The following is a 25,076-nucleotide window of genomic DNA, read 5'->3' as shown; positions in this document are numbered from 1 at the left end:
ATATGAAATCAGCTGATGTCTCTGCAGGTGCCGCTGACACAACCACATCACCGACGTCAGCAAAACCCCGTCCAACCCCCACGGAGCTGCCAGGTGATCCTGACCAGTCATCTGAGGGGGGCGGGGCCGAGGATCACGATGGTGATGATGATGATGATGATGATGATGATGGAGAGGAGGAGGAGGAGTTAGACAATGAGCATGGTGAGCGTCGGTGTAACCAGTCTCGCCTCATCCTGACAGTGAAGCGTATAAATTCAGAATAATGTGGTGTAGTTTTAAAGATAGAAAGATGGAACCACAGGAACAAACGAGATGCCACTCAGAACGTCCGATCAATCGATTTGTAAACTGATTATGGTTTTGTAGCCGGTCGAGGAGCTGATGGTGATGAGGTTCCTTCTGGTAACAGCAGATTCCACGAGAATTTAAAGGACATGTTCAGCAAATGACACAGAATGTTTACTGATTTGCAGGAGTGGAAGGAACTAATGACGTTTACTCACATTACTGTAATGAAGTACCTTTTCTTTACTTAAAAGTTAGAAATTTTACTTTTACATTTAGTCAGGTATTGTACTAAACTTCATGACGGCCGCCACAGAGAACAGATTCTACCTGTAAGCATCAGAAATGACAAGAGTCATCGTTTTTATTTTTTGGTGGATTGGATGCAAATTATTCCTTAGACCTTGAATTTCCAGATTTAATTTAAATTGAATTTTAAAAAAAAATCTAGTTTGAATTTTGTGCCCTCATCCTTTTAGATTTTCACTGGTAAACATCATCAAGCATCTCACAAAGTTACTGTTTCTAAAAAGTAACTTTTACTCTGACTACATCTGAAATGAGCTACTTTGTACTTTTTACTTGATTTTTACAGCAGAACTTTTCCTTCTTCTCAAGTAAAATATCAGCAAAGTAAGAAGCAGTGATTTCTAGTCCTCTTTCCAACATTATTGATTTACTCACATGAGACGTAAGAGTAATGCTTTACTACTAAACAGAGTAAGTTCATCCTAATGATGATGAGCACTTTGAGAGCTTAAAAGTACTTTTGACTTTATTAGTGGGCCAGCTGTCTGCTTGCACACTCACGTTATTCGTCTTTTTTATTTCTTTCTTTACCCCGTTTTTCGGCGCGTAACTCGTCCCGCAGCTTTCGGTTTAGGCCCACACAATGAATTGGGAAAATGTGCGGCCTGATTGGGAATAGTGTGCTATTACTTTTATAAGGAATCCGACTCACGGAATTCTCAAAATTCCAATTTTACGGAAAATTTCGGCCATCCGAAATGAATGGCCAAAATTTCAGAAGGCTCCAGGGCGCAGAGCTTTTGACCTGCGTCCTCGCACCAAATACAAAAAACGTGTGTCTTGTGGAGGAGAAGCGGTGCGTCGATTTTCAAGGCGCTCCGACTTTGCGTTTTTCCGCAATTCCAGTTTGAAGTTGGAATTTCGGACGCAATACTCACTAATGGCGGAATGTTCGGAGTGCCAGAGTGAGTGACATCACAGCTAGAGTGCAGCAGCCCTGAAAAATCGTCCAAAAATTTGGTCTTTAACTTGCTCTCCTGGCCACAATTTTTACTCCACATGCACAAATTCAGGTAAAGTAGTAGGAAAACTAGTTTTGCTTTGAAAAATGTAAATACAAAAGCAAAGTAGCTTCAACTTTTTAAACGGTGACACTTAACGAGGCAGGAGTGCCAGCTCTCTCCCCCATAGACTCCCATTATATCTAGAACCCAGAATCTGGAGAGAGAAGGAGAAACACACACTTTTTCAACTCGCTCCAGGGTGGGCATTTTTGGGAGTTGAAAAATAATTTTGACACAGTTTGAAAGCCCAAAGCCTTTCCTTTCTCATGATACATTTTATTTTCTGCTCGGAAACCACGTACCACGGTTACTCTTCCAGCTTGTCCACGCAGTTTCCCCAGAAACTGCACTTCTCTAGTTTATTTCACTGTGTAGAGGTTTACTGGCTGTGGAGGCAGACAGTCCCTCCACATGAGGCTCTGAGCGTTAAAAACAGAGGGAGCCCCTGGTCTTCATGCTGCTCTGGTCACACAGTCGGAGACATGAAAGGCCTGTTTTTTTTCTGTTCTGTCATTTCTGAGCAGTGAAGGAGCCTCTGGTGACCGCGGCTCCAGGCCCGGCCTCCGCAGCCACAGACGACTCCCGAGACACTGAAGAGACCTCAACGCTGCCAACCAGGAGGCCTTTACCTCCTCCGGCGGGTCAGCACACACACACACACACACACACACACACACACACACACACTCCTTTGAAGGAACTGTGGGACACATCGTTGTCAAAACAAGTCCATTTTTTCTGGAAATCACCAAATGAATGTTAGTCCTGTTGACTGGGGAACACAAGGTGTGATATCAAACAAAACACATTTAAAAAAAAAAAAAAAAAAAAAACTCCTTTAAATGATTCCTGAACACCGGCTGGGTTCATAATTGGACTCTCCTTCCGAAAACATCCTGCCGAGTGCTTTTGATTAAACTGATCCATCAAGTGACAAAGAAAATCGAACCTCAAATATCCCGCTGTGTTCTCCTGGGCCAGGTGCGTCTGCAAGTCCTAAGTCTCGTCTTAACTTGTATTTTACACATATCAGGTCTTAAAAGTCTTAAATTTGGGTTTAGAATTTAGAGTTAACATGTTATAAAACCCTGATCCTGCCTTGATGCTGACCTGCCTCAGCCGTCTCATACGGATATAACAGTCCATATAATCATCTAGTTAATAACAGACCATATTCCCACCTCTGCACTGAACCAAATATAGAGCCTGGTACTCATCGTGACGGCGACCTGCGATGCTCATGTGAAAAAGAACGAGATGATGTGTTCAAAAATGTCTTGGGTTTAATTAAAACTTGTCTTAAAAGGTCACAAGAGCATTAAATTGAACTCTGCGGTGCCACTGACAGCCTGCTGATGCCGGCCTGGTTCTGAAATTACGTCGTGAAGTTTTTCTAACTCATGAAACTCACTCAACTCACAGATGACCACATCGACTTTAAAATCAAAAGAAAAAAATAAGAGGGAGTTTTTTTGTTACCGCTCGGTGTGACTGGTAGGAACTTATATATATTTTTAAAGTGCTTCTGTTCTTCATCGAGGTGTGGAAGCTGTCACTTCTGCAGTTAAATCAGCCACACCGCTGACCTCAGATCAGAGTGCGGAGCAGGACGGCAGCCGGGAGGAAACAGCTTCTCCACGCGGGGCGACCGCAGGTCAGCACACTGATGCAAAAACATCATTATTTTCACCCAGAAGCCGGGATTATTTTGTGTTGTTCTGTAAGCCGTCGCTGAGCTGTGGTGTCGGCCGCCGTTCCAGGTCGGGAGGTCATCACCATGGCAACAACAAGGTCTTCAACGAGCCCGTCGCCCCGAGAAACCGAGCCAGTTAGATCCACTGTGGCGTCGGAGTCGCGTCCGACCGTGACCGAGGACTCGGCGGAGGAGGGTTTCACACCGACAACCTCTGCTGTTCACCTGAGCCGAGGTGAGCAGACGCACCTCAGCCTGAACTCTTTACTCAGTTAAACCTTTAAAACATCTCTATAATTTGCATCTGAGGGATCAATCAGCTGCTCATCCAGTGAGAACAAATAAAGCACTGATTCTTTGGAATTTGGATAAAACAGGTTTTAATTTTGAAAAAAAAAAAAAAGTGAGTTAAATTACAAAATCTGAAGGTATATCATTATAGGCCAAGGTCCTCATTTTGCATTTTTTTCATAAAATAGGCGTTTTTTCAGTTATTAGGCTACTTTGTTTTTGTCAACACCGTCACCGTAATGTTTTTTTTAATTTGAAAAACATATTTTTGTATTAAAGAGACTATTACTTTAATAACTCAACAGCACCAAAGAAACATATTGTAAGCATATTCATTTAAAACAAATATAACTGCCTCTGACGGTGGTGACACTAATCTGACGGTGGTGACAGTCGCCTCATTAAAACATACATTTCCAAAATTTTTACCACTCAAGTCAATACATATTATGATGTACTCTTTCATGTGATAAAGATATTATTCAATGAAATTATTACTTTTTGTTGTTTTAATCAAGTTGAAATGATTATCTCCTATCCGAGGACAACTGGTTTTGTAGGCCATGGGCCAACATATAATCATTAAATTAATACAAATTAAAAATAAACCTATAAAAGAACCTTACAAATGTGCAAAGGACCCCCTGATTATGCCCTTGATTCTTTTTATTCATTAAAATGTTGTAAATTTCCAACAGAAATAGCATTTTTCTTAGTGGGACGTGATTTATCCAAATTCTCAAGAATCAGTGAAAGAGAAGAGTCTGCAGCTCCGGGTTCAGCTGAACTCGAGGCAAATTATTTTCTTCCTGCCTCATGGAGCCGTGGACGGGAAGCAAATTAGCCTTCAGCCCTGATGTGACTGCACCAGAGGAGCTGCTGGGAACTATTTCCTGCCAAAGAACACCAGCAAGCTGTATCTGTCTGCCTTTAATTCATACTTGTTGGGGCGGATGGATACAGTTTGCTGATGTTGTTTGGCAGGAAATAGTTCCCAATGAATCTGTGTGTGTTTTTGAGTTTTTTTACATGTAACTTTTTATGGTTTGAGCTCCACAAAAAACAAATCACACAGAAACTGTCCGGATGGAGAGACTCACTTGGGCAGAAGTAGAAAACATAAATGTATAAATAATTTGTTGCACTGCGGGTGAACTAATACCTTTACCTTCAGGTAAATTCAAATTCAAATTCAAATCAAACAACAGCAGTTTATCTCCTGAGCAAAAGAAACACAGAGGCACTCGATGAAGTTAATCTGAAGGTTGATCTTCAAACAGGCCGGGGGCCGAGAACGTCGACCTCAGGGAGCCCCGCCCACCAGACCACACGGGCAGGACGGATCACCGCTTTCAAACCGAGATCAGAGACGGGCACGCCGACCACGCCGCCGCCTCCGAAGGCCTCATCACACACGACGGCTGAGGAGGCTTCTGAGGAAGAGGAGGAGCAGAGGGGGACGACTGCAGCAACAGACAAACCTCCATGTGAGCAGGAGGAGGAGGAGGAGGAGGACAGCTCGCAGGAAGGAGACGCAGCCGGTACACAGTTCTGATGTCTGAACACTGAAGAAATTAAAGCTCTGATCCTCTGTTTCACCAGTTAAATCCACCTCACTTATACAGGAAGCACTGAAAAAAAAAAAAAAAAAAAAAAAAAAATCTCCATCTTAAGTCATTCAGTCTGATCTTCAGAGTTTTTCTTCCAACAGTGTAAAAAAATCCACCAGTGGGATTAGATAATCCCACTTGTTTCCAGTGCAGTTTCAGCCTAAATGTGTTGAAACAGGCAGAGTGAGGCAGATCAGCCACCAGAAAAGAAACAAGTTGATTAGTGTTGGAGACAAGTGGGATTATCTCATCATGATCTCACTGTCAGATTTTTTTTTTTTCATCGTGAACATTGTGGCAGTGTGCTCAGTGTTTTCTCACTCAGTGGACATTTTCAGTTGGTGCTCCCTCCCTCACTGTAATATTATTTGTTTCCAGCGGCTCACGTGTCCGGCGGCCGGGCGGCGGAGGCTCAGAGGCGGGCGGTGCCGTTCTTCGCCTGGTCGCTGCTGGAGTCTGTCGGCCTGAGCGACATGCAGCTGCAGCCCGACAGCACAGGTGAGTCAGGTGACACCTCAGAGCCTCACCTGAGGGCTCGGCCAGGACGCCGCCGTCCAAAACGTCAAACCAACCAGACCAGAGAGTTCTGCTTCACCTGTCAGGAAGCTGTTTGACTGGGAACACCTCCTCCTCCTCCTCCTCCCCCTCCTCCTCCTCCTCCCCCTTATCAGTGTTTTCCTGCTTTCTGCCAGATATTTAAGACACTTTCCTGCCAGCCGCATGAGACTGTCATTTTCTGCTCTTTGAATTTCCCACAATGTTTTCTCATCTGGATTAACTGAAGTCTGACACCCTGCCAACATGAGCTAAACGTGGAAAAATCAGACTGTTTAAAAGGCAGAATATTCATCAGTTTAACAATACATGACAGAATTTGCTGAGTTTGGATTTTTTTTTTTTTTTTTGTACAGAACTTGTCTTGGCCAAATGTCATGATGTTTATTTCCTGGAAAACAGAGGATCTTTAACAGTGACGTCATCGCGAGCCAGTAGCTGTGAACAAAAAAGTTCAGCCCATGAAAATTAGATAAGTTTAGTTTTAGTTTATTCTTGCACCTATTAATGATACTGCTACTAATGACGATGATAATACGATCAAGATAATACTACTAGTAATAATAATAAACAAATACAAAAGTATATATAATACATGCAGAACATGGAGATGGGGAAGAGAAAACCGTAACCTAAGAAAAAATGTGCAGGAGGACCCAAAAAAACTGCACTACCAGTAAGTACTGGCACTTTATTGTCCACTACTGTGGGAATCTGTCTTTGGCGTCACCATGGCAACAGTTGATGCATGACAGGTATGAACAGATGAAACATTACTGGATAAAAATTCAACATGAACAGCAAAAGACAAGATTGTTGGGATAAAAGTGGATAAAAATCAACACTAAGAATTCTGTGTTGAATAGATTTATTTTAAAATCTTTGTTTTGAGGAGGATCACGTTTTGAGCCGTCACGCCCTTGTCTCCTAAACTGATCACCCATTGGTTTACACTGTTGACAGCTGCCTGTGTGTGAAGCCCCGCCCCTCTCTCTACCTGTCTGCCCATCTCTACCTGTCTCCACCTGTCTGTATCTGTCTGCCCCATCTCTACCTGTCTGTACCTGTCTGCCCATCTCTACCTGTCTGTACCTGTCTGCCCCATCTCTACCTGTCTGTACCTGTCTGCCCATCTCTACCTGTCTCCACCTGTCTGTACCTGTCTGCCCATCTCTACCTGTCTGTACCTGTCTGCCCCATCCTTACCTGTCTGTACCTGTCTGCCCCATCCTTACCTGTCTGTACCTGTCTGCCCATCTCTACCTGTCTCCACCTGTCTGTACCTGTCTGCCCATCTCTACCTGTCTGCCCATCTCTACCTGTCTCCACCTGTCTGTACCTGTCTGCCCATCTCTACCTGTCTGTACCTGTCTGCCCATCTCTACCTGTCTCCACCTGTCTGTACCTGTCTGCCCATCTCTACCTGTCTCCACCTGTCTGTACCTGTCTGCCCATCTCTACCTGTCTCCACCTATCTGTACCTGTCTGCCCATCTCTACCTGTCTGTACCTGTCTGCCCCATCCTTACCTGTCTGTACCTGTCTGTACCTGTCTGCCCATCTCTACCTGTCTGTACCTGTCTGCCCATCTCTACCTGTCTGTACCTGTCTGCCCCTGTCTGCCCATCTCTACCTGTCTGTACCTGTCTGCCCATCTCTACCTGTCTGTACCTGTCTGCCCATCTCTACCTGTCTGCCCATCTCTACCTGTCTCCACCTGTCTGTATCTGTCTGCCCCATCCTTACCTGTCTGTACCTGTCTGCCCATCTCTACCTGTCTGTACCTGTCTGCCCATCTCTACCTGTCTGTACCTGTCTGCCCCATCTCTACCTGTCTGTACCTGTCTGCCCATCTCTACCTGTCTCCACCTGTCTGTACCTGTCTGCCCATCTCTACCTGTCTGTACCTGTCTGCCCCATCCTTACCTGTCTGTACCTGTCTGCCCATCTCTACCTGTCTGTACCTGTCTGCCCCATCCTTACCTGTCTGTACCTGTCTGCCCATCTCTACCTGTCTGTACCTGTCTGCCCATCTCTACCTGTCTGCCCATCTCTACCTGTCTCCACCTGTCTGTACCTGTCTGCCCATCTCTACCTGTCTCCACCTGTCTGTACCTGTCTGCCCATCTCTACCTGTCTCCACCTGTCTGTACCTGTCTGCCCATCTCTACCTGTCTGCCCGTCTCCACCTGTCAGCCCATCTCTACTTGTCTCTACCTGTCTGCCCCTGTCTCCACCTGTCTGTACCTGTCTGTACCTGTCTGCCCATCTCTACCTGTCTCCACCTGTCTGCCTGTCTCCACCTGTCTCCACCTCTCTGCCCCTGTGTCTACCTGTCTGCCTGTCTCGTCCCTCAGTAGTTATTTAGTCTCTGTCTGGTGTTTTCACTCCGTCAGAGTGCTCTCCGTCCTTCACGCTGTACAGCGGCGCCGGCCGAGCCGTGCTGGAGCTGCCGGCGCTGGGCCAGATGCTTCACTGCCTGACGGGACGCTGCCCGCACGAGTACGAGATGTACGGCTGCTACTGCGGCCAGCAGGGCGGCGGCGGGCGGCCTCTGGACCAGCTGGACAGGTGAGCGTCTGCAGGACCGACCGGGTTCAGACCTGAGGGCGGCGAAGTCGAGGAGCGACACGTGAACGACCTCTGAACTCAAACTCTGGGCTCTGCAGCGTGGAGGGGTGAGGAGGCTATGGCCCCGCCCACTGCCCCGCCCCTTGAAGCTGATTGGGCCGGTCAGAATAACCATTCATTTTAAGATGTTAGAATCCTAATCATTCAAATTGAACATATGTAAAAAAGTATGTAGATCATAATTTCCCATTTAAAATGATAAAAATGTCACAAATTATTACAAAAGAAACACAAACCTCATCTTTTCTTCTTTGGCTTTTGGAGGGAAGGTGCTCAGCCGATCGCTTTGGTCCCACCTCAAACATTTGAATGACAGGAAACAGGAAGCAGGAAGCTCTGAGTCTGATGTAGGCAGCTGATGGGCTGACAGGAAGTGATGTAGTGCGAGGGGCGTGGCCAACCTGAGCCGTCACACAGCGGGACAGAGGGTTTTGTCCCGCTGGAAAACGCCATCCCGTCCATCAGTTCTGTAACTGTAAGCTCTGCTCTGCTGCCACCAACAGGCCAGACTCACCCTGCACACTGATACCTCTAAAAGGATTTTTTTATTGCCGGGAAATTTTGTGAAAGTGTTCATGTTTGCTAGACGATGGAACCTGGCAGTTTTGGTGACCCCATGACCTTCCCTCTACTGCCACCAGCTGGTCAATCTGTGCACCTGCATTAGAAATAACACACCTGTTGGTGGATATGGTTTGGGCCCCTGGGTCGGCTGGTCAGCTGATTAAATTCAAGTATAGAACAGCTTGAATTCAGATCTATAATCTAGATTTTGTATCAAAGTTAACTGAGATGTTCAGGACACAGAATGGCACAGAACTCAGTACTGGGACGGTGTTCTTCATCATTTACCTGTGATAAATACTGAATGTACATAAAGAAGCTGTTGTTTTTTCGTTGTGTGTGTGTCTGTGTGTGTGTGTGTGTGTGTGTGTGTGTGTGTCAGGTGTTGTTTCTTCCATCAGTGCTGCATGAAGCAGATCGGCTCCATGGGCTGCAGGCCGGACAGGAAGCTCAACGCTCAGATCTCCTGCGACAACGGGAAGGCGCGATGTGAGTGGATCTGCTGTCCTCACACTGATGTGTGTGTGTGTGTGTGTGTGTGTATCATGATACCGCACAAGCGATGTTCAGGAATGTGCTCTGTCCTTAGCAAATAAGTAAAAGTTACAACAAATCAGCTGTTTTCATGCTCCAGTGATGCACCAACCAATCAATCAGGAAGATGTTCCATTTTTTAAAAATACCTTTTACTTCTTCGTGGTTCCACCCAAACTCTTTCAGTGAGAAAAAAAAAAAAAAAGTCCAATCAGACACTCGCATCAAGAAAATGACACTTCATCTTTAAAAAGTCTTGAAATAAGTTGACTGGCAGTCTGAAATTATCTCTCACCATTCTTAGACTTTTTCTCCTTTTAAAGAAAAAACAGGAGATTAATCAGCTTTTTTGTGTTGCAGGCTTATAATCTGATCTTTAACCTCTTGTAACCCTTCGTCTAATCTCCCGTTGGCGTTCAATGGGTGACTAAGCAGGTGTGTTTCCTCCTCAGGTCAGGGTGTCAGTGTGTGTGACAAGCTGCAGTGTGTGTGTGACAAGGCGACAGCAGAGTGCATGGCAGCGGCTCGGTTTAACCACAGCCTGCCGTCGCAGCGGTGCAGCGGCCCCGCCCCGCCCTGCCGCCGCGCCAGCCGGCCCCCCAAACCGCGGCTTTCCCCTCAGTCCAGCGAGGAGAGCGGCGAGCAGCGGGGCGAGCCGACCAACACCCCGCCGCCGCCGCCTCAGCTCTCAGACAGGTGAGGTAAAGAACAGCTGATCATCCAGGAAACTGTGGAAGTCTCCAAAACAAAGTGATAAATCCAGACTGACAGACACATGTCAATCAAACATGTGAGTGGAAAAATTAAGCGATTTGATAAATCAGTGTCATTTGATTTCAGTTACCACTGAAATGACTGATTCGTTGATGGGCAGAAAATAAATTAGAATTTTTATAATAGTAGTTAAGCTGCCAAACATCTGATTGCAGCTTCACTTTGATGCCAAGACTGTCCTCCTTCTCTCTGTTCATGTTTGTAAAATACTTTGGTTTTTTGGCTGTTGGTCAAACTAATGGCGGTTTCATCTTGTAAGTGTGTTGCAAGCCACGCTGTGCGACATGGAGCTAATAAACTTTGGTACGACATCACGTTTTTATGTATGCTGACTCTACGATGATCACATGACTGAATCTTATTGGCTACGACGCACATCAATATAAAAGACAACATCATCAGCGTACGTGATCCATCTGTGGTGGTAAACAATGAAGCCTTGCAATAGTGATATTAATGTGTTAGTATTCATTTTTAGTATTAAGAACAAGAGGAGGAGGAGGACAATGTTTCAGCCTAAAATAAATATTGATGAAAATAAATGTAAATAATAAAACCTTTAAAATTGTAAAACATTACATGAAAGCCAGACTGAATAAGTAATGTAAAAAATCAATTAAATCTATGTGGTGCAGAGTTTTGCACCCGTTAAACAGCGATCGATGCGTCCGGTTCCACTGAGACAAACTTTTCCTCCTGCAGTGATGAAAGTGCTGAAGTGAAGGACGGCGAGGCGACGAAGCCCAAACCTCCAAACCCTCCGGCCGCCTCCAGCCAGGAGAGCGCCGAGCCCACGCCCGGCGGGACGCAAGCCCACAACCACAGGCCGGACCCGGGCCAGAGCCAAGCACCCCGACCTGCTGGGACACCAGGGGGCGCCAGAGAGGAAGAGGAAGAAGAGGAGGAGGAGGGAGGAGGTGAGGAAGAAGAGGAAGAGGAAGAAGAAGAAGAGGGAAACTGATGGAGAATGTGTTGAAGGATGATCAGCGGTTACCGTCTGGTGTTTGGAGCCATGAGGCGTCGTTATAAAAATTTCTTACATTCAATTTTGTATCTTCAAGCCAAAGTTGTAATTTATAGAGAACATTATGTTGATGTGAAATTTTACTGTTTGCATTGATGACAAGTTTTTATGCTTTTCAGTTTTTGTTTGAATACTGTTTGTTTTGTTGTGAGCTGATTAAAACCAAAGACCAAACCAGACACACGACACAGAGACTCCCTGCTGGATTTGATAGAAACAAGTTTATTTTAGTCTCATACATTAATTTTGATGCACAGTTCACTATCGAATAGAGGCTTTGTCACAAAGAGCGCCGAGACTCCGCCCCCTCTGCGGTTCCAGGAAGCTATTTAGCCAATCAGCATTCACCTCGAAGATTTCAGGAAGGCTTTCAGGCTGGTTCACTAAAGGTATAAATTCGTCCTTAAAATGTCAATTATTCAGAAACAAAGACGACGATGTTTTCAGAATTTGAATCATACATTTTTCAGTTATTTTGAGGTTTTGAGATTATTTTGAACCCAAAAATATGTTGGAGTTTTCTAGAGGAGCTTCTCAAAGTGAAAATGAAAATTAGCAAAACTGGAATTGTGAGGTTCCACTCACCTGTGACATTTTATTGGTTTCAAATTCAACTTACTGTCCTGATCCTCTCTGAATGAACAATATAAAGGAGTGGCTGCACACTCTTAAATACAATTCATCAGTTCATTAACAAATTGAGGTTTAATATCAGCAGCTAGAAAGTGAAGGACGTTTAGACACGCGGAGTCTTTATTGAACCTCTGAAAGCTGAAGCGCCTCCTGAACCCGCAGTGAGAGCCGAGCCTCGGCGCCGTCGAGTGGTTTCTGAATCATCAGTGTGTGTTGTTTGAAATAAGCCAAGCTGCAGCGGTTGAGCAGTTTTGAAAAAAATAACACAACGTTAAAGTCTCTGATTGTGACGGCTGAACACAGACGATAGACCTTTGCATCTCTAATAGAAACAGGCACAGAAATACTAACAGCTGCATCACAAACATGAACGAGACGGTCGGATCAGCCCAGTTCCTTGTTGTGGTCCCTTTGGTGCGGCGCTCACGCGAGACGCCGCCAGAAAATGTTCATCTGAAAAAGTTCTTTAGTCCTGCGCTCGGGCTCACAGTCACATTTTTCTTAACACAAGTGAAAATCGGGTGAACAATCGCTTTTTTTCCCCTCAAGAACCTCCTTGAATCCAGAGACAGCATCTTGAAATAAGGCCGATCACTTGTAGGAAGATTCTGCCGCTTTATTCAAGAAAGCTGTTGATCGTTAAAAAGTGAAACGATCTCACCTCATTGGCAGATTGTTTTCACTTGTCTTCAGAAAAATCAGACTGCGGGCATTAAAAGACAACGTTACGAGGGACATTTTCAGAGTTTTACAGATTTTGTTCTTTAAGAAAACATCACAGTACCCGCCAAAACCCTGAACACTGGAAGGAAAAATCCCCTAATGATCCATCGGTGCCGACGGCTGAACTGAACGCCAGAGCTGAGTCAGATCTGCAGGTACATCGTGATCAAAGTGCAAGTACAATTTCATTCTTTTTAATTATTGTAACAGAATCATTCAGCATTTATTTTGCCTCATATTCACTATAAAACCCCTCTAGCCACTGCTGGATATTCAATTCAGTAATCAGATTAATCGCTAAAACTCTTATAAGCTGTATCTCAATGTGTATTATTCACTATTTATCAAATCAGAAGTTGCAGAGACGATTGATTCACAGATTCCTGCAGCCTCAGTTGGCTTTAATCCCCTTTGTACATATTGATAATAATATACACTAATTTAAGCTCATAAGTCGGCTCAGCACGGAGGAAGGAAAAGGTTCAGTTTGAGAGACGTCGGACGCTCAGAGGCTCAGAGACTCTCCTCCAGATTCACCGCCGCTCTGTGCCGCGAGCAGCTTCATCACCACGGCGAGCAGAGAGGAGACGTGGTTCAAAAAATAATTCTTATGGAAACCACAGGCGATGAGTCTTGATTAGGCCGTGTAGCAGCAGTATGGGGCTGAGGTGCGTGTAGAGGATTGTTTGAGTGCAGATCCACACGGCGACCCTGAGCTCACATCGTCAAAACAATGAACCCGTGAGCCGATCTGGGCCTGGTTTACAAATCTATATATGTACCAACCGAACAGCAACGCAGACGCATTCAAAACGAGGACAGCAGCTTCGTTTTGACTGTTTTTACGTTGTGGTGTTCACGAGGCAGGTCTCTGGACTTTCCCCCTGAGAGTGCAGTGAAGCATTGTGGGAAAACTACAGGCACCGTGCGCAGTTTTCACCGAGTTCTGCTCATTTTGTTAAAACTGAACTGAGGACCGTTTGTGTGCCAGACTGTGGATTTAAAAATACGACTTGGGAACAAGGTGAGAGGCGACTTGAGGTGCAGCGTCACATACAGCTGCTGAGCTCTGAATACATGCAGTAGCAATAATTAATCAATTCATTAAACAATGAATTTGCAAAGGAGATGTATCATAACTGAATGTGTTTTGAACAAACTGGTATAGAAACTTTAAGCTTGGATTTCGGCCCTTGAACCAAAAAGGTCCATAAAGCGAACCCTTGAATCACAAATTTTTCATGTCCAATCTGTGACATTGTGCAGCATCAGCCAGGAAAGTCCAGTTGATCTAGATTTACAGATTTACAGACGTTTAATGTCAATAATCTGAGTGTTGGAGTCTTCTCATTCTCCGGCTTTAGTCTGAAGGTGTGGATTTGTGCAGGTTTCTGAACGGCGCAGACTCGCTCATGGATTTATTTTGTTGCACACTGCGCCCCCGGGGAGGTTTTGCGCCGACAAAACTCTGCGCTCTCAGCTCAGGCGGCACATGAACGAGCAAATCCCCCACGTGGCCGAGGCGGCGGTGAATCTGGACCTGAGAGTCTGAAGGATCGTCTCTGTCTCGAGTGCCCGCAAAAGCGTCTTCGGCTCAAACTCTTTTCCCCCAAATCGAATCCTGATGCCAAAGTCTGTAAGTTGCATTGATTGACTTTGCTTGTTTCATATGCAAAAAAATAAATTCTATCATTTACGGAGGCTATATAAATAATTTTTATTCGTTTTTTGTCACTGAATTTGAAATGACGACACAGTGGAATCGAGGATCAGGTCCAACACTTTTATAAATCAGAGCGTTCTCCTGGAGTTTGTGTGTACCAGCGCTGATATGAAGTGAACGAGCCCCTAAAACCCTGAACTCTGACGACGTGTCAAAGAAAAAAAAAAGAAAAATCCTAAAAAAAAAAAACCAACAAGAACCCAGCACTCTCCTTCACTTTGTTAAAACGTGACAGACAAGAAGAATCTCCCAATCTCTACCAGGCAACAAGTCGACGACACACGACGCAGAATCTTTACAAAAATAATTATATATATATGATATGCTGCTATAATGACACATTCATAGAGGAAATGATATTGTGTTCCAGCTACATCTAAACAAGTCTTTTCATCTGGAATTCAGTGCCAGGATCTTTTTTTTTTTTTTTTTCTCTCCAAACAAATGAAAAAAGTAAAAGCTGCAGACGGGTTCAGATCATTTCACTTGTTTTCCGTTTGAAATTCAACTCATTTCAACGTTTCCCAAAGTCTCCTGATGTCTCCAAAGTTCAAAGTACAAAGAAAAAAGTGAAATTCTCCCACGGCTGATATGTGGCAGATTTTTTTTTTTTCATTCATTTGGAGAAAAAAAAAAAAAAAAAAATCCGGTTTAGAGACTCAAGAACTTGTTTGGATGGAAGTTTTTGCTGCATAAATTTCCAGCTGTGCACTACCAGATATTACTCTAGGCGTCATGCAATGTATTCATAAGTAATGCATGTTTTTCAACAGCTCGTATTAAATCACAAGAAAAAGAATCTGCATTTTAAAGGTAAGATGTTGGGTGCTGCAGGTGTGCACGCTTCATGATCAATAGAATTACAAGCTTGTGATGTTAGATTAAATGCAATAATGAATTATTTCTATATAGCAGATAAAACCCCCCTCCATCCAGCAATACAATCAAAGGGATTTTTCATTAAATTCATGCTGCTCTGGTATCATTTCATCATTCCTTCTTCAAAACATTGGCACACAATCCAGCTAACACCTCTTCCTCCTGACGGTGGATTGCAAACTCCACAAGTCCAACCATCAGGACACTGAAACGACTTTTTCAGCCATCGCTCTCCGCGGATGGTTGAAAATCACCAGACGTCCTCAGTTTTCTACAGATCAAATCTATCAGAGCTGTAAGAGAAGAAGAGCGCCGCCGCTTTCAACGTTTCTGAACCAGCCGGAGGAAGAATCCATCAGCTCTCGGCTGGCGGAGAAAAAAAGAAGAAAAATACAAAAAAAAAAAAAAGTTGACCAGACCACCGAACGTCTCTCTGGAACCCGACCAACATTCATCAACTTTAACATACTAATCCACCTCAAACATACAAAACCACAGAAACCAGCGAGAGCCCGACCCGGCTCACAGCACCTTCCTCCTCTCTTTTCCCTCTCGTCTGTTTTGTCGTGCTCTCACGCCGCCCGACGCTTCGTCTGGACTCTGAGCGAGTCCTCTGGAAAGATACCAGAGAGAGAGACCCGGGCTCAATCAGACTGACCTTCGTCTCTCTCCGCTGATTGGCCGGTTGGTTAACTACTGAGGAAACCCACGAAAACAAACCAGTTAAGACTGAGCAAAGGGAAACGGCTGACCTTTGACCTCGGCTGCAGCAGCAGGGTCGTGCACGGAGCAGCTGCTCAGACCAGGTGATGGTGGCAGGTATCCACCGCAGACAGGAGGGATTTCTTCCTCTTTTTTTTTTTTTTTTTACAGTGAGGCAGTTTACAGATCAGAGGAAACAGCGATAACCATCTGTTATTACAGAGCGCAGCTGCAGGTCCGCTCAGCGCCGCCACATACCAGGGCTTTCAGTCCAAAACGCCACCCGTGTCCCTTTTGAAAACAAAATATGGCCTCGTGGTAATCGTCGTTGGAAAAGCTCGGATGATTACATCCTCCAGAGCGTCCCCATGTTCAGCTGAATGGCTGAAGATGGTGAATAACTTCAATAATATTCAAAAGGGAGTTTTACTCATCGTGCCAACAAATCATTTCCAAGGTGTCGGCTGGTGGCGATGCCTCGTTTCTGGAGTGAAACTCTTCACACGGCTCTTTGCGGGACGCTGGCTCCTTTTCCATTTACTGACTATTAAGACATTTTGAGAGGAGGAAGGACGGGGGGAAAAACAACTTCTCTCTTTGGCAACGAAAGTGTTTTGGTTTTTCTAGATGCTGCCAACAGAGCTGTGAAGGAAAAGTCCTGCCGCTCGGGTTGGAGACGCCCGCGGCGAACCATCCCAACCGCGCGCGGCACAGGAGAGTCACCAAGTCACGACGCACGACTACATCTAATTCCACGAGAAGCAGAGGCCTTTACAGTATCGCCAGGAGAGATCTGGAGCTAAAACGCAAACGGTAACAAGCTCTGCCACTAGCACTACGCATGACGACATGAACATCTGAACCACCCGCTACTACAAACTACCACGTGAAGCCAAAGTGCACGTACAGCCAAACACTGGAGAAAGAAATGTCATATGTGGGAAAAAGTCCCTCTGATGCAGCTGAAATCCCTCAGCGAGAATTAAAGCTGTGCTGTGTTACGCTGTACAAAAACCCACTCAGTATTTTTTGTGCTCATATTTCATATAAACCTGCTGGTTCTGAGAGTTTCTGAAGGACAGGGACATTCACATTTCATCTGAATCCTCTGTCCTAAGGTCACGATTTAAAGGGTTTCATTCCAAATCTCAGAGTCCAACGCTGAAGGTTTCTGTTCCTACGCTCTCAGCGTGCAGATCAAAGACAAACTTAGCCCGAGTCAATATGAAATAAAGTAGACCCAGGCTGCAGAATGTCATGTTTTTTGTTGTTTCTGTCCGCTGTGCATCAGTTGGTCAGGATCTTTCATTTCATGGTAGAGATCTTATTTTTTTTGGAAACAATTCTTTAAATATTTAAAGTGATGGAGCCTTTTTTAGCTAATAACTTCATTATTATTCTGCAGGGAGCTTTATTTTTATGCTAGCAATCACTTAGATTTTAGATTTGTCAAATGTGAATGCATCATTTTGGAACTGAATTTATTTCTACGTCTGCTTCAGCATCAACGTCTTTAAAACAAACCAAACAGCAAAACTGATGGACATAACCTGCTGACTGTCCTCAATAAAAATGATAATAACAACAAGAAACACAGTTTGTGAATTTCGTGCTGTTTCTTCTTCTCTGTTTGGAATGAAACTCTTTAATTCGTGTTTTTCTTCCTGAATCATGTCGGTGCTGAGGAAAACCTCAACATTTTCACAAAAGTTTTTTATTCAACACGGCTTCCTGAAAAACGTCAAACACGAAAGCTCCAAAATTTCCGCCAAAGCATTTTGACCGGTTTCTTTTGCCTGGTTGGGACACGGCTCTGCCGGCCGGGCGGCGGCAGGCTGACAGCACCGCGTCCGACGAAACATCAGATTTTGGTTTTTGAAATTCAACTGCAAAGAGAGCAAGAAAAATGCTGCGTTCCAGTACAACTCAGAAACTTGGAAATTCCCCCAGAATTCACCTCAGTGTGTTCCTGTGCTCCAACCTGGAAAAAAACACCATCTTCCATCATGTTTTGGTGCTCAGACGTTCATCGGGCCGTCTGAAGACAACCTGATGAACGTCTTAGGACCAAAACCATGTTGGATAAATATTTTTCATATTTTTTCAAAGTAAAGAAGACAGTCTAAAAGAGTCCCTGTGTTTCTTGTTGAAGGCTTTTAGTCTTCCACCTGACACAATCTGTTTCTGCTGCATGTTTCTAAGCAAAAAGTCTGAATTTCCAAATTCCCAGCATCTCTGGAACACAGCATGACGTGACGACCAACCAAGAGCGAGTCTCTGCTGTTGAGTGGTGTTTTAGTTAAATGAATGTTTCTTCTCGTTTGCTCATCTTTTGGAGTCTTGATGCCATGCAGTACATGACCTAGTGTCCACAGCACAGTATTGCTATCACTTCATCTCCCTAACATGAGACTAGGCTGGTTGCTGCACACTAAGAGCTAATGTCCTATACCTGTGTTCTTTTAAATAGCATTTGGATCGAACCGGCGGGCGAAGCACACGGGGTTGTGGCTGGTCACGGGCTAATAGAGGCTGAAATGCATCACATTAGCCAGACACTAATCTGCCTTCTACCACCAATGAGAATGTGTCACTTTTTCTAGCTGGCAGCTAAAATAGATTTCCTCTAATTAGTGAGTGCACTGAGGCCGAGTGCTCGATACGACAAAAGGCATAAGCTGGCTCTTACAGGCATGAGGGCCGCAGCCGAAACCAGCTCCAGGGGTGACGTCTGAACACGGGTTTGGTCATTTCTGCACGGGTTCAGTTCTCAGACTACAGTGTATGTACAAGGTGTGTCGCTTTGGCTAGAACAGAGATTACAGAGTAAAGTTTATGCCGGTAAAGCCAGCTGGGTCACGGTCATGCTGAGCAGCAACTCCGGACTGAATCGGATTCAGGATTAAAATACTGTGACGTCTGAGTGGAAGCTGTTCGATTTTTGTTTTTGTTCATGGCGACTCGAAGTCAAGTTTAGTTTCAAGGCTGTGATTTAGGAAACAAAGTGTGGCGATGTGGAGTTTTGGTTCATTATCGCTGGTTAGATTTTGCTCTAGAAAGCCAAAGCAGGAGGAGGATCTTACTAAGAGACGAGTATTTAGGAGGAACAGGTTCATCGCGGGTGAGAAGATTTCTGAAAATGTGGAAATGTTGTGTTTGGATTCACAAGTCGTGTCTCCACTTTTGGAAACGAGCGCACCTCAGCGGGAGATGCACTGGAGAATCTTCAGGAGTTTGGGAGCGGTGGATGTGATTATGAGCGCACCAAACAGACAAGATTTTTCAGACGTGAAGAAATCATGTTTTCACCTTTCACCTATCGATCAATTCCAATTATAAATCGCCGTTATTTTTGCTGCATTTTTGTGTTCTGAGTTACATCCCTCTTATCGATCTGAAATGGAAAAGACTGCAGCACGCATCAGGGATGTAATTTTATGAAAAAAAAAAAAAAAAAAATCAGCATGTTTGTTTGCATCCCAGCGATTAGTGGCGGTGTGTTTTGTGTGGACTCAGGCGTCGTGGGGTGTGTCCGGCCGTCAGTAGACACACAGGTCAGGGAACTTCATCTCGTAGACGGGGACCGACTGGTGCTGCGTGTGTCCCGCCGAGATGGAGACCACTCCGGACGGGCTGGGAGGAGGCCTGCGCACAAAACAACCACGAGCGGGAAACTCAGATTTAGACGCCGTCTGATGTAAAAATGAGGCTTTTATCAGCTGATAATAATAATAATAATAATAATAATAATAATATTAATAATGAAATCCTTGTGATCCTGTCATGAAAACAAACCCTTTACTGTAATAAATAACAAAACAATAGACATTTTTTACAGCATTTTCATATTTTTTCATATAGTATTTTTCTACATTCCTTGTTTATAATGTTTATATTGCTCTTTAGTACTTATTATCTGTTTACACTGTTTATAGTGTAAATTATGCTTCATATCTTGCTATCCACTTTGCTGCTGTAATACGTGAAATTTCCCCACCGTGGGACTAATAACGGAATATCTTATCTTATCTTATTTTGACATGAAATAGCAGGTAATGGCAGGCTACAAGTAGATGGAGCCGATTTTATAGCAGCAACGCATTTTTCATGTCAACAGACCGTTCTGCAAATCATGCGGAGATTTTTAAGATTTCACCTCAGAATCAAAATCCCTTCATTTTCAAATCAAATTTTTTGGTTGAAACAGCTGCACTGTAATTGTTCTATTAAGTCCTCAACATTCAGAAACCACACAGCTGATAATTGGCTGTGGAAAGCAAAACGCTTCCCGGGGACTATTTTCCCTGGCGGAGGAGGAGGAGGAGGGAGCGTTTCAGTGTGAAAAAGTCCTGAAAACACAACAGTGCTGCTGCTTTTAGGAAAACTCATGAGGACTTTATTCCGATCAGCAGGAATGTGAAGTTTATACATTTTTGATAATTTCATTCAGTTTAAATGTGATGTTAAGTCATTGCTAAGAAATTCAGGACATTTACAGTTTTAATGACACTGTCATAAACCCAAAATGTAGAGTTTATGACAGAGAATAACTTAAAGCAGTGTTGTGGAAAAGTCACAAAAGCCTTTTGTTACATGAGTCAGAGGGCAGAAAGATTAACTTTCATTAACTTTCAACATAAAAAAAACCAAAAAAAAAAAAAACAAAGCCACTTACCGAATTGTAAGCTCAAAGATTTGGGCCAGCCGGTCGTGCAGCATGTTTGCCTGGAAAAATAAAACATTCAAGTTGAGTGACTTTTCTAAAATGTGCTTGTGGAGGTTTCGGTGTTCAGGTGCCGACGCTCAGCTCCTCACCTTGGACTCGCAGTGCGCGGCGATCTCTTCAAACGGAGCTTTCTGGAACTTCTCCATCACCTGACGCCTCTTCTCCCTCTCCTGCTCCTCCAGGCCCGTCGTATCTGAAACAAGGCAGAGTCGACCTCACTCAATAAACTGCGGATTAAAACCTGGATTTCACCTCATTCAGGTTTAATCCGAAGCAGAATGAAGCAGAAACACTCTGATTCTCCTCCCCTCGCGTGTCTCTGATCTGATGTTTTATGATCTGTGTCAGAAGCAAAAAGCTGCGTGGAGACACTTTTTTATATATATATATTTTTTTTGCTATATCATACTCTGTATTTGGACACTCCTATTTTGTCAGTGTTGCCATGGCGATAAGTAAATCTTCCGCCATTACCTTGAGACAGCTGTCATAATCTTGACAGTTCAGCCGAGCGGCGGAGGCATGAGAACGGGAGAGGAAGCCGAGCAGCCGAGTCGATCGGTGTTTGGAGAGGCTCAGTTAAGGCCAAGCGGGCCGGGTGGAGAGGGCCGTGTGTGTGTGTGTGTGTGTGTGTGTGTGTTTTTGCTCTCCGGTCACACCGGGCTTTTTCAACAAGTTTCCCATCTACAGCAGTTATGTTTCCATCCAAAACGTTAAGGCATATTTTAAGTGTTTTTTGATACTCAACAGCATTGAAGCAGTTTGATTGGTGCCATTAAAGTGTCTAAGTTTGACACTCAGCCTGATGCATCAGATAATGGCAGTCATGCAGCTGAACGCATAAAATCAGACAAAAGCAGCCAGATTTTTTTTTCTTACTTAACAAATTAAAAACAAACCAATGAGCACAAGTCATTTTTGATGTTGGCTAACGCCTAAATGCAGTCACATGCCTGTCACACGCTCACGTTTTCCTCATCCACATTCCAACACTAGACCGGCATTTAAAAATGTAACCACTTTGGCCCTCCAGTTAATTTTAATTTGCCCTCCAATTAATTTTAATTTTAATATGTACCTGCCTACTTATGTATGTTTGTGTACTTATGTATGTATGCATGTATAGATATGTTTACACATTTTCCCCTGTTGAATCTGTTTAAGTGCTTTCTTTGTGTGCTCCAACCCTAACCATAGTCACTCATTGTTGAAGGTGTATACGGGTGTGGGATGGATGGGTGGGTGGGGGGTCTTGAGTGTGTTATGTTATATATATTATTTATTTTTTATTTCTTTTTTTTTATTGACTTAATTATTTATTTACTTATTATACTTTTATTTATTTATTTATTTGTTTTTATTTTTTAGCTTATTATGTATTATCCCACTTACTGTGTATAATTATATGTTAAATTGTACTTATATACGAGTTCGGTACTGTTGCTGTTATCACTTACTGTTTTTGTTATCACGATTATTTTTTTTTAAATTTTTAAATTTTTTTTTTTTTTAAAATTTATTTATTATTTTTTGTTTTTGTTATTCTGTAAATTTTGAAAACTTGCAGAACATAATGTAAGTATTGGAATACAATGTACATCACCCTTCTGCAATAAAAAGAATTATCAAAAATGTAACCACTTTGGACGGTGTATTTCAAAATGTCCATTTTTGGTGGTTGGTAGGCTGTTTTAGTGTGGATGGAGGGCCGAAACAGAGGAAAAAGACATGTTGTCAGGTTTACCTAGCTTAGCATTAGTATCAGATCCTGGTTACATCCTAAATATGAACAGCTGTGCACTAAATAAACAAATAAAGCATAAAAAAAAAACATATGTGCAGCATTTTGGAGCCCTCAGTGTGAACAGAGCCGCGTGGCGTGTTGAGTGTGTGTGTGTTACCTCTGTGTTATCTTACCTATGGCCTTCTTCAGGGTCTCGAACGTGATCTCCTCCGCCAGCTGGGACTGCAGAGGGGGGTGAAAACACAGGAGGATCAATCAGGGCGATCCCTGACAAGGCGGTGTCACGCGGCTGTCAACGTGGCCCGCGGCGCCACCGAAATAGCGGCGGCGCTAACCCGTGGTTACTGAGAAAATGAGTGTTAAGCTGTCACTGAACACGGGACGTCATGTGGGGGACGGCAGGTTGGCGTGGACGGTAAATCAGCGACGGGACGCCCGGCAGTCACCTTCAAGTGTGAAGCTCCGTCGTTATTCTGAGGAAACCAGCTGAGATTAAATCCAGCTGACTGGTGCAGAAGTTACCAAGCAAACTACACCTGACCGTCTCATTTGTGTGTTTTGGAGGCTTCTCATGAGTGTACATTTTGCTATATTTGGCTGCTGTCAACAACCGGTAATGCTAACAGGCGTGAGGAGACATGTTAGCATCGTTAGCCTATTAGCTGAACCCTGAAAGTCCCCGGAGGCCGAAGAGCAGCGAGGAAACTCAGCTCACCTCGGCTCACCTCCTGGGTTATTTACGGAGGAGTTTGAATCCCCCCTGTTTCGGCTGGCAGGGGTTACATAACGCTCAGTCACAGTGCACCTCCCTGCAGGTGGCACCAAACTGGAGTAAACCGTATGAGCACCGGGTCTCTTATGGAGCAGGTTTTCATGATCTGAAGCCCCATGTTGACTCTCATTCAGCCCTGGACCCCCCATTTAGAAAAGCAATAAGCAAATTTAAATTAAAATTTAAAATAAATTTAAATTAAATAAAAAGACATAAAATAAAATAAAATAAAATATTGGAAAATGAATTTAAAAAAAAAAGTCAAATTAATACTGGAAAAAACCCAAAAAAATACCAGATCATAAAAAAAAAAAAAAAGTAAAAAATAACCACACTGTCAGGAAAAAATTACCTGAACTTTAGTACAAAATCAATAAATAAAATAAAATAGCAAAAAAGTACCAAATAGAAAAGTACTTTTTTTTTTTTTTTTTTTTTTCAAGAAAACTATATTTGTAATCCCCACCTTAATACAGCTGTGTTGAGGGACAAAAAGCATAGATTATTGTTTTTATCAAGATATAACTGATTTTATATTGGTGGTTCTAGTGTTTATGACAGACAGACCCTCCTGAGTTTGGATGGACAGAGAGCGGCTGAGGGGCGTCACACTGACCTTGTCCGGCAGGTTGTTGGACACGATGTCCACCTGCAGGGAGATGGTGTCCACAAAACTCTTCCTCCTGGTCAGACGGTCTTCATCTGAGGAGCAACAAGGTCAACCAGAACACGTCAAACTGGGAGGTCACGGACCCAGGAACATGTCAGTCTTTACATGGACCATCTTAAAACAACATTTCAGAAATTACTTACTCAACATGTACCATCAGAGATTATTTCCAAATATAACATTTTCAGTGTAAAAATATTTCATTAAGGCAACATTTTGTCTGTCTTATTATAATGAGAGAACATATTTTCAGTTTGAAAAATGTTATTGAAGGAACAAAGCACTCTGGGAGCACACATCCTTTACAGAGTCTACCTTTAACTAACCGATGCAAGCTGTGCACGTGTCCGGTTCATTACTTATCTTGCCTTAATTGCACAAAACACACCACGGGACTTAAAAGTGGCTACTACAAAGAAAAAAGCACCAACTCAAAAAGCGACGCGCGTCCCTGCAGAGACACAAAGTCTGAATTCTGTGGCTCAAAGCTGTTTGTTTCAGGCAGAGGCACTAGATGAAAACACGGCTAAATGAACAGCTACGAATGCAGAGTGGTGGTTCCTGGTGTAAAGAGAAAGCAGAAAGCCGCGGTGGTGGCCAGCTGGCTCCTCCTGCAGCTGCCAGCGCCTGTTGACGGACGCGAGCTGCCGACCAGCTGAGTGTGACAGACACACATCGGACCGCAGCGCTTCTTGTCACGGCTAATCAGAGGCGAAGCGACGAGGGAGGTTGTCAAGTTCTGGTGCCAACGTCCAAAAATATCAGAAATGCCCGTCTTCCTCTGAGCTGTGCATCGTGCACGCTCGGTGTGTTCAAAAGGACAAACGGAGACACGTCTTCTTTTAAAATTTTACATTTAGTCCAGTCATTTTATGAAAAAACCTAGGACAAATTGCAAGAGAAGCAAACTCAACTGATTCTGTATCCTCAGTTTGTCCTGAGTGAGGGGAAAAAAAGTCCCAAGGAATCCCATTGGTGGAAAGTTTTGAAAATCACCTCTATATGACCATATAATACCAAAAAACACTGTTTTTAACACACAGGGGAAAGGGGTTCAACATTTTACTTTCAGATATCACTATAAAAATTCACAAGATGATTACACACACAAAGACAAGAAAAAAAGTCAATCACAAGTTCTTTGAATTATTCTGTTTACACATGCATATCACACATTATCTGATTTGATATGCACTAATAAGGAATATAAGGAATTAATGCCAGAACA

The 25,076-nt window shown here is 43.7% G+C and overlaps 2 protein-coding genes across 3 annotated transcripts in view; one reads left to right on the top strand and one right to left on the bottom strand.

Moving 5' to 3' along the window:
- Positions 1-11,425, top strand: part of oc90 (otoconin 90) — a 29,100-nt gene extending 17,675 nt beyond the window's left edge. Inside the window, exons 13-22 of the mRNA XM_030074767.1 lie at positions 28-204; positions 2,126-2,242; positions 3,142-3,255; positions 3,362-3,529; positions 4,866-5,126; positions 5,574-5,693; positions 8,146-8,320; positions 9,327-9,433; positions 9,931-10,174; positions 10,955-11,425. Coding sequence (XP_029930627.1) covers positions 28-204; positions 2,126-2,242; positions 3,142-3,255; positions 3,362-3,529; positions 4,866-5,126; positions 5,574-5,693; positions 8,146-8,320; positions 9,327-9,433; positions 9,931-10,174; positions 10,955-11,213 — 1,742 coding nt within the window. The 3' untranslated portion in view covers positions 11,214-11,425. The remainder of the gene's footprint in view (positions 1-27; positions 205-2,125; positions 2,243-3,141; positions 3,256-3,361; positions 3,530-4,865; positions 5,127-5,573; positions 5,694-8,145; positions 8,321-9,326; positions 9,434-9,930; positions 10,175-10,954) is intronic.
- A 53-nt stretch (positions 11,426-11,478) lies between these two features.
- Positions 11,479-25,076, bottom strand: part of efr3a (EFR3 homolog A (S. cerevisiae)) — a 216,968-nt gene continuing 203,370 nt past the window's right edge. The window contains exons 20-24 of one of the 2 annotated variants that reach the window (XM_030073685.1): positions 23,795-23,874; positions 22,580-22,628; positions 20,752-20,855; positions 20,612-20,661; positions 11,479-19,581 (exon numbers count right to left, since the gene is read on the bottom strand). In XM_030073685.1, the coding sequence (XP_029929545.1) occupies positions 19,476-19,581; positions 20,612-20,661; positions 20,752-20,855; positions 22,580-22,628; positions 23,795-23,874 (389 nt within the window). In that variant the 3' untranslated portion in view covers positions 11,479-19,475. Of the gene's footprint in view, positions 19,582-20,611; positions 20,662-20,751; positions 20,856-22,579; positions 22,629-23,794; positions 23,881-25,076 lie in introns of both variants that reach the window. The other variant, XM_030073686.1, reaches the window with a different exon arrangement.

The sequence above is a fragment of the Myripristis murdjan genome, chromosome 17 (genome assembly GCF_902150065.1).
Source record: "Myripristis murdjan chromosome 17, fMyrMur1.1, whole genome shotgun sequence".
Lineage (NCBI taxonomy): Eukaryota > Metazoa > Chordata > Actinopteri > Holocentriformes > Holocentridae > Myripristis > Myripristis murdjan.
Note: the sequence above shows the minus strand (reverse complement) of the source record. Positions and strands in the feature narration are given on the sequence as shown.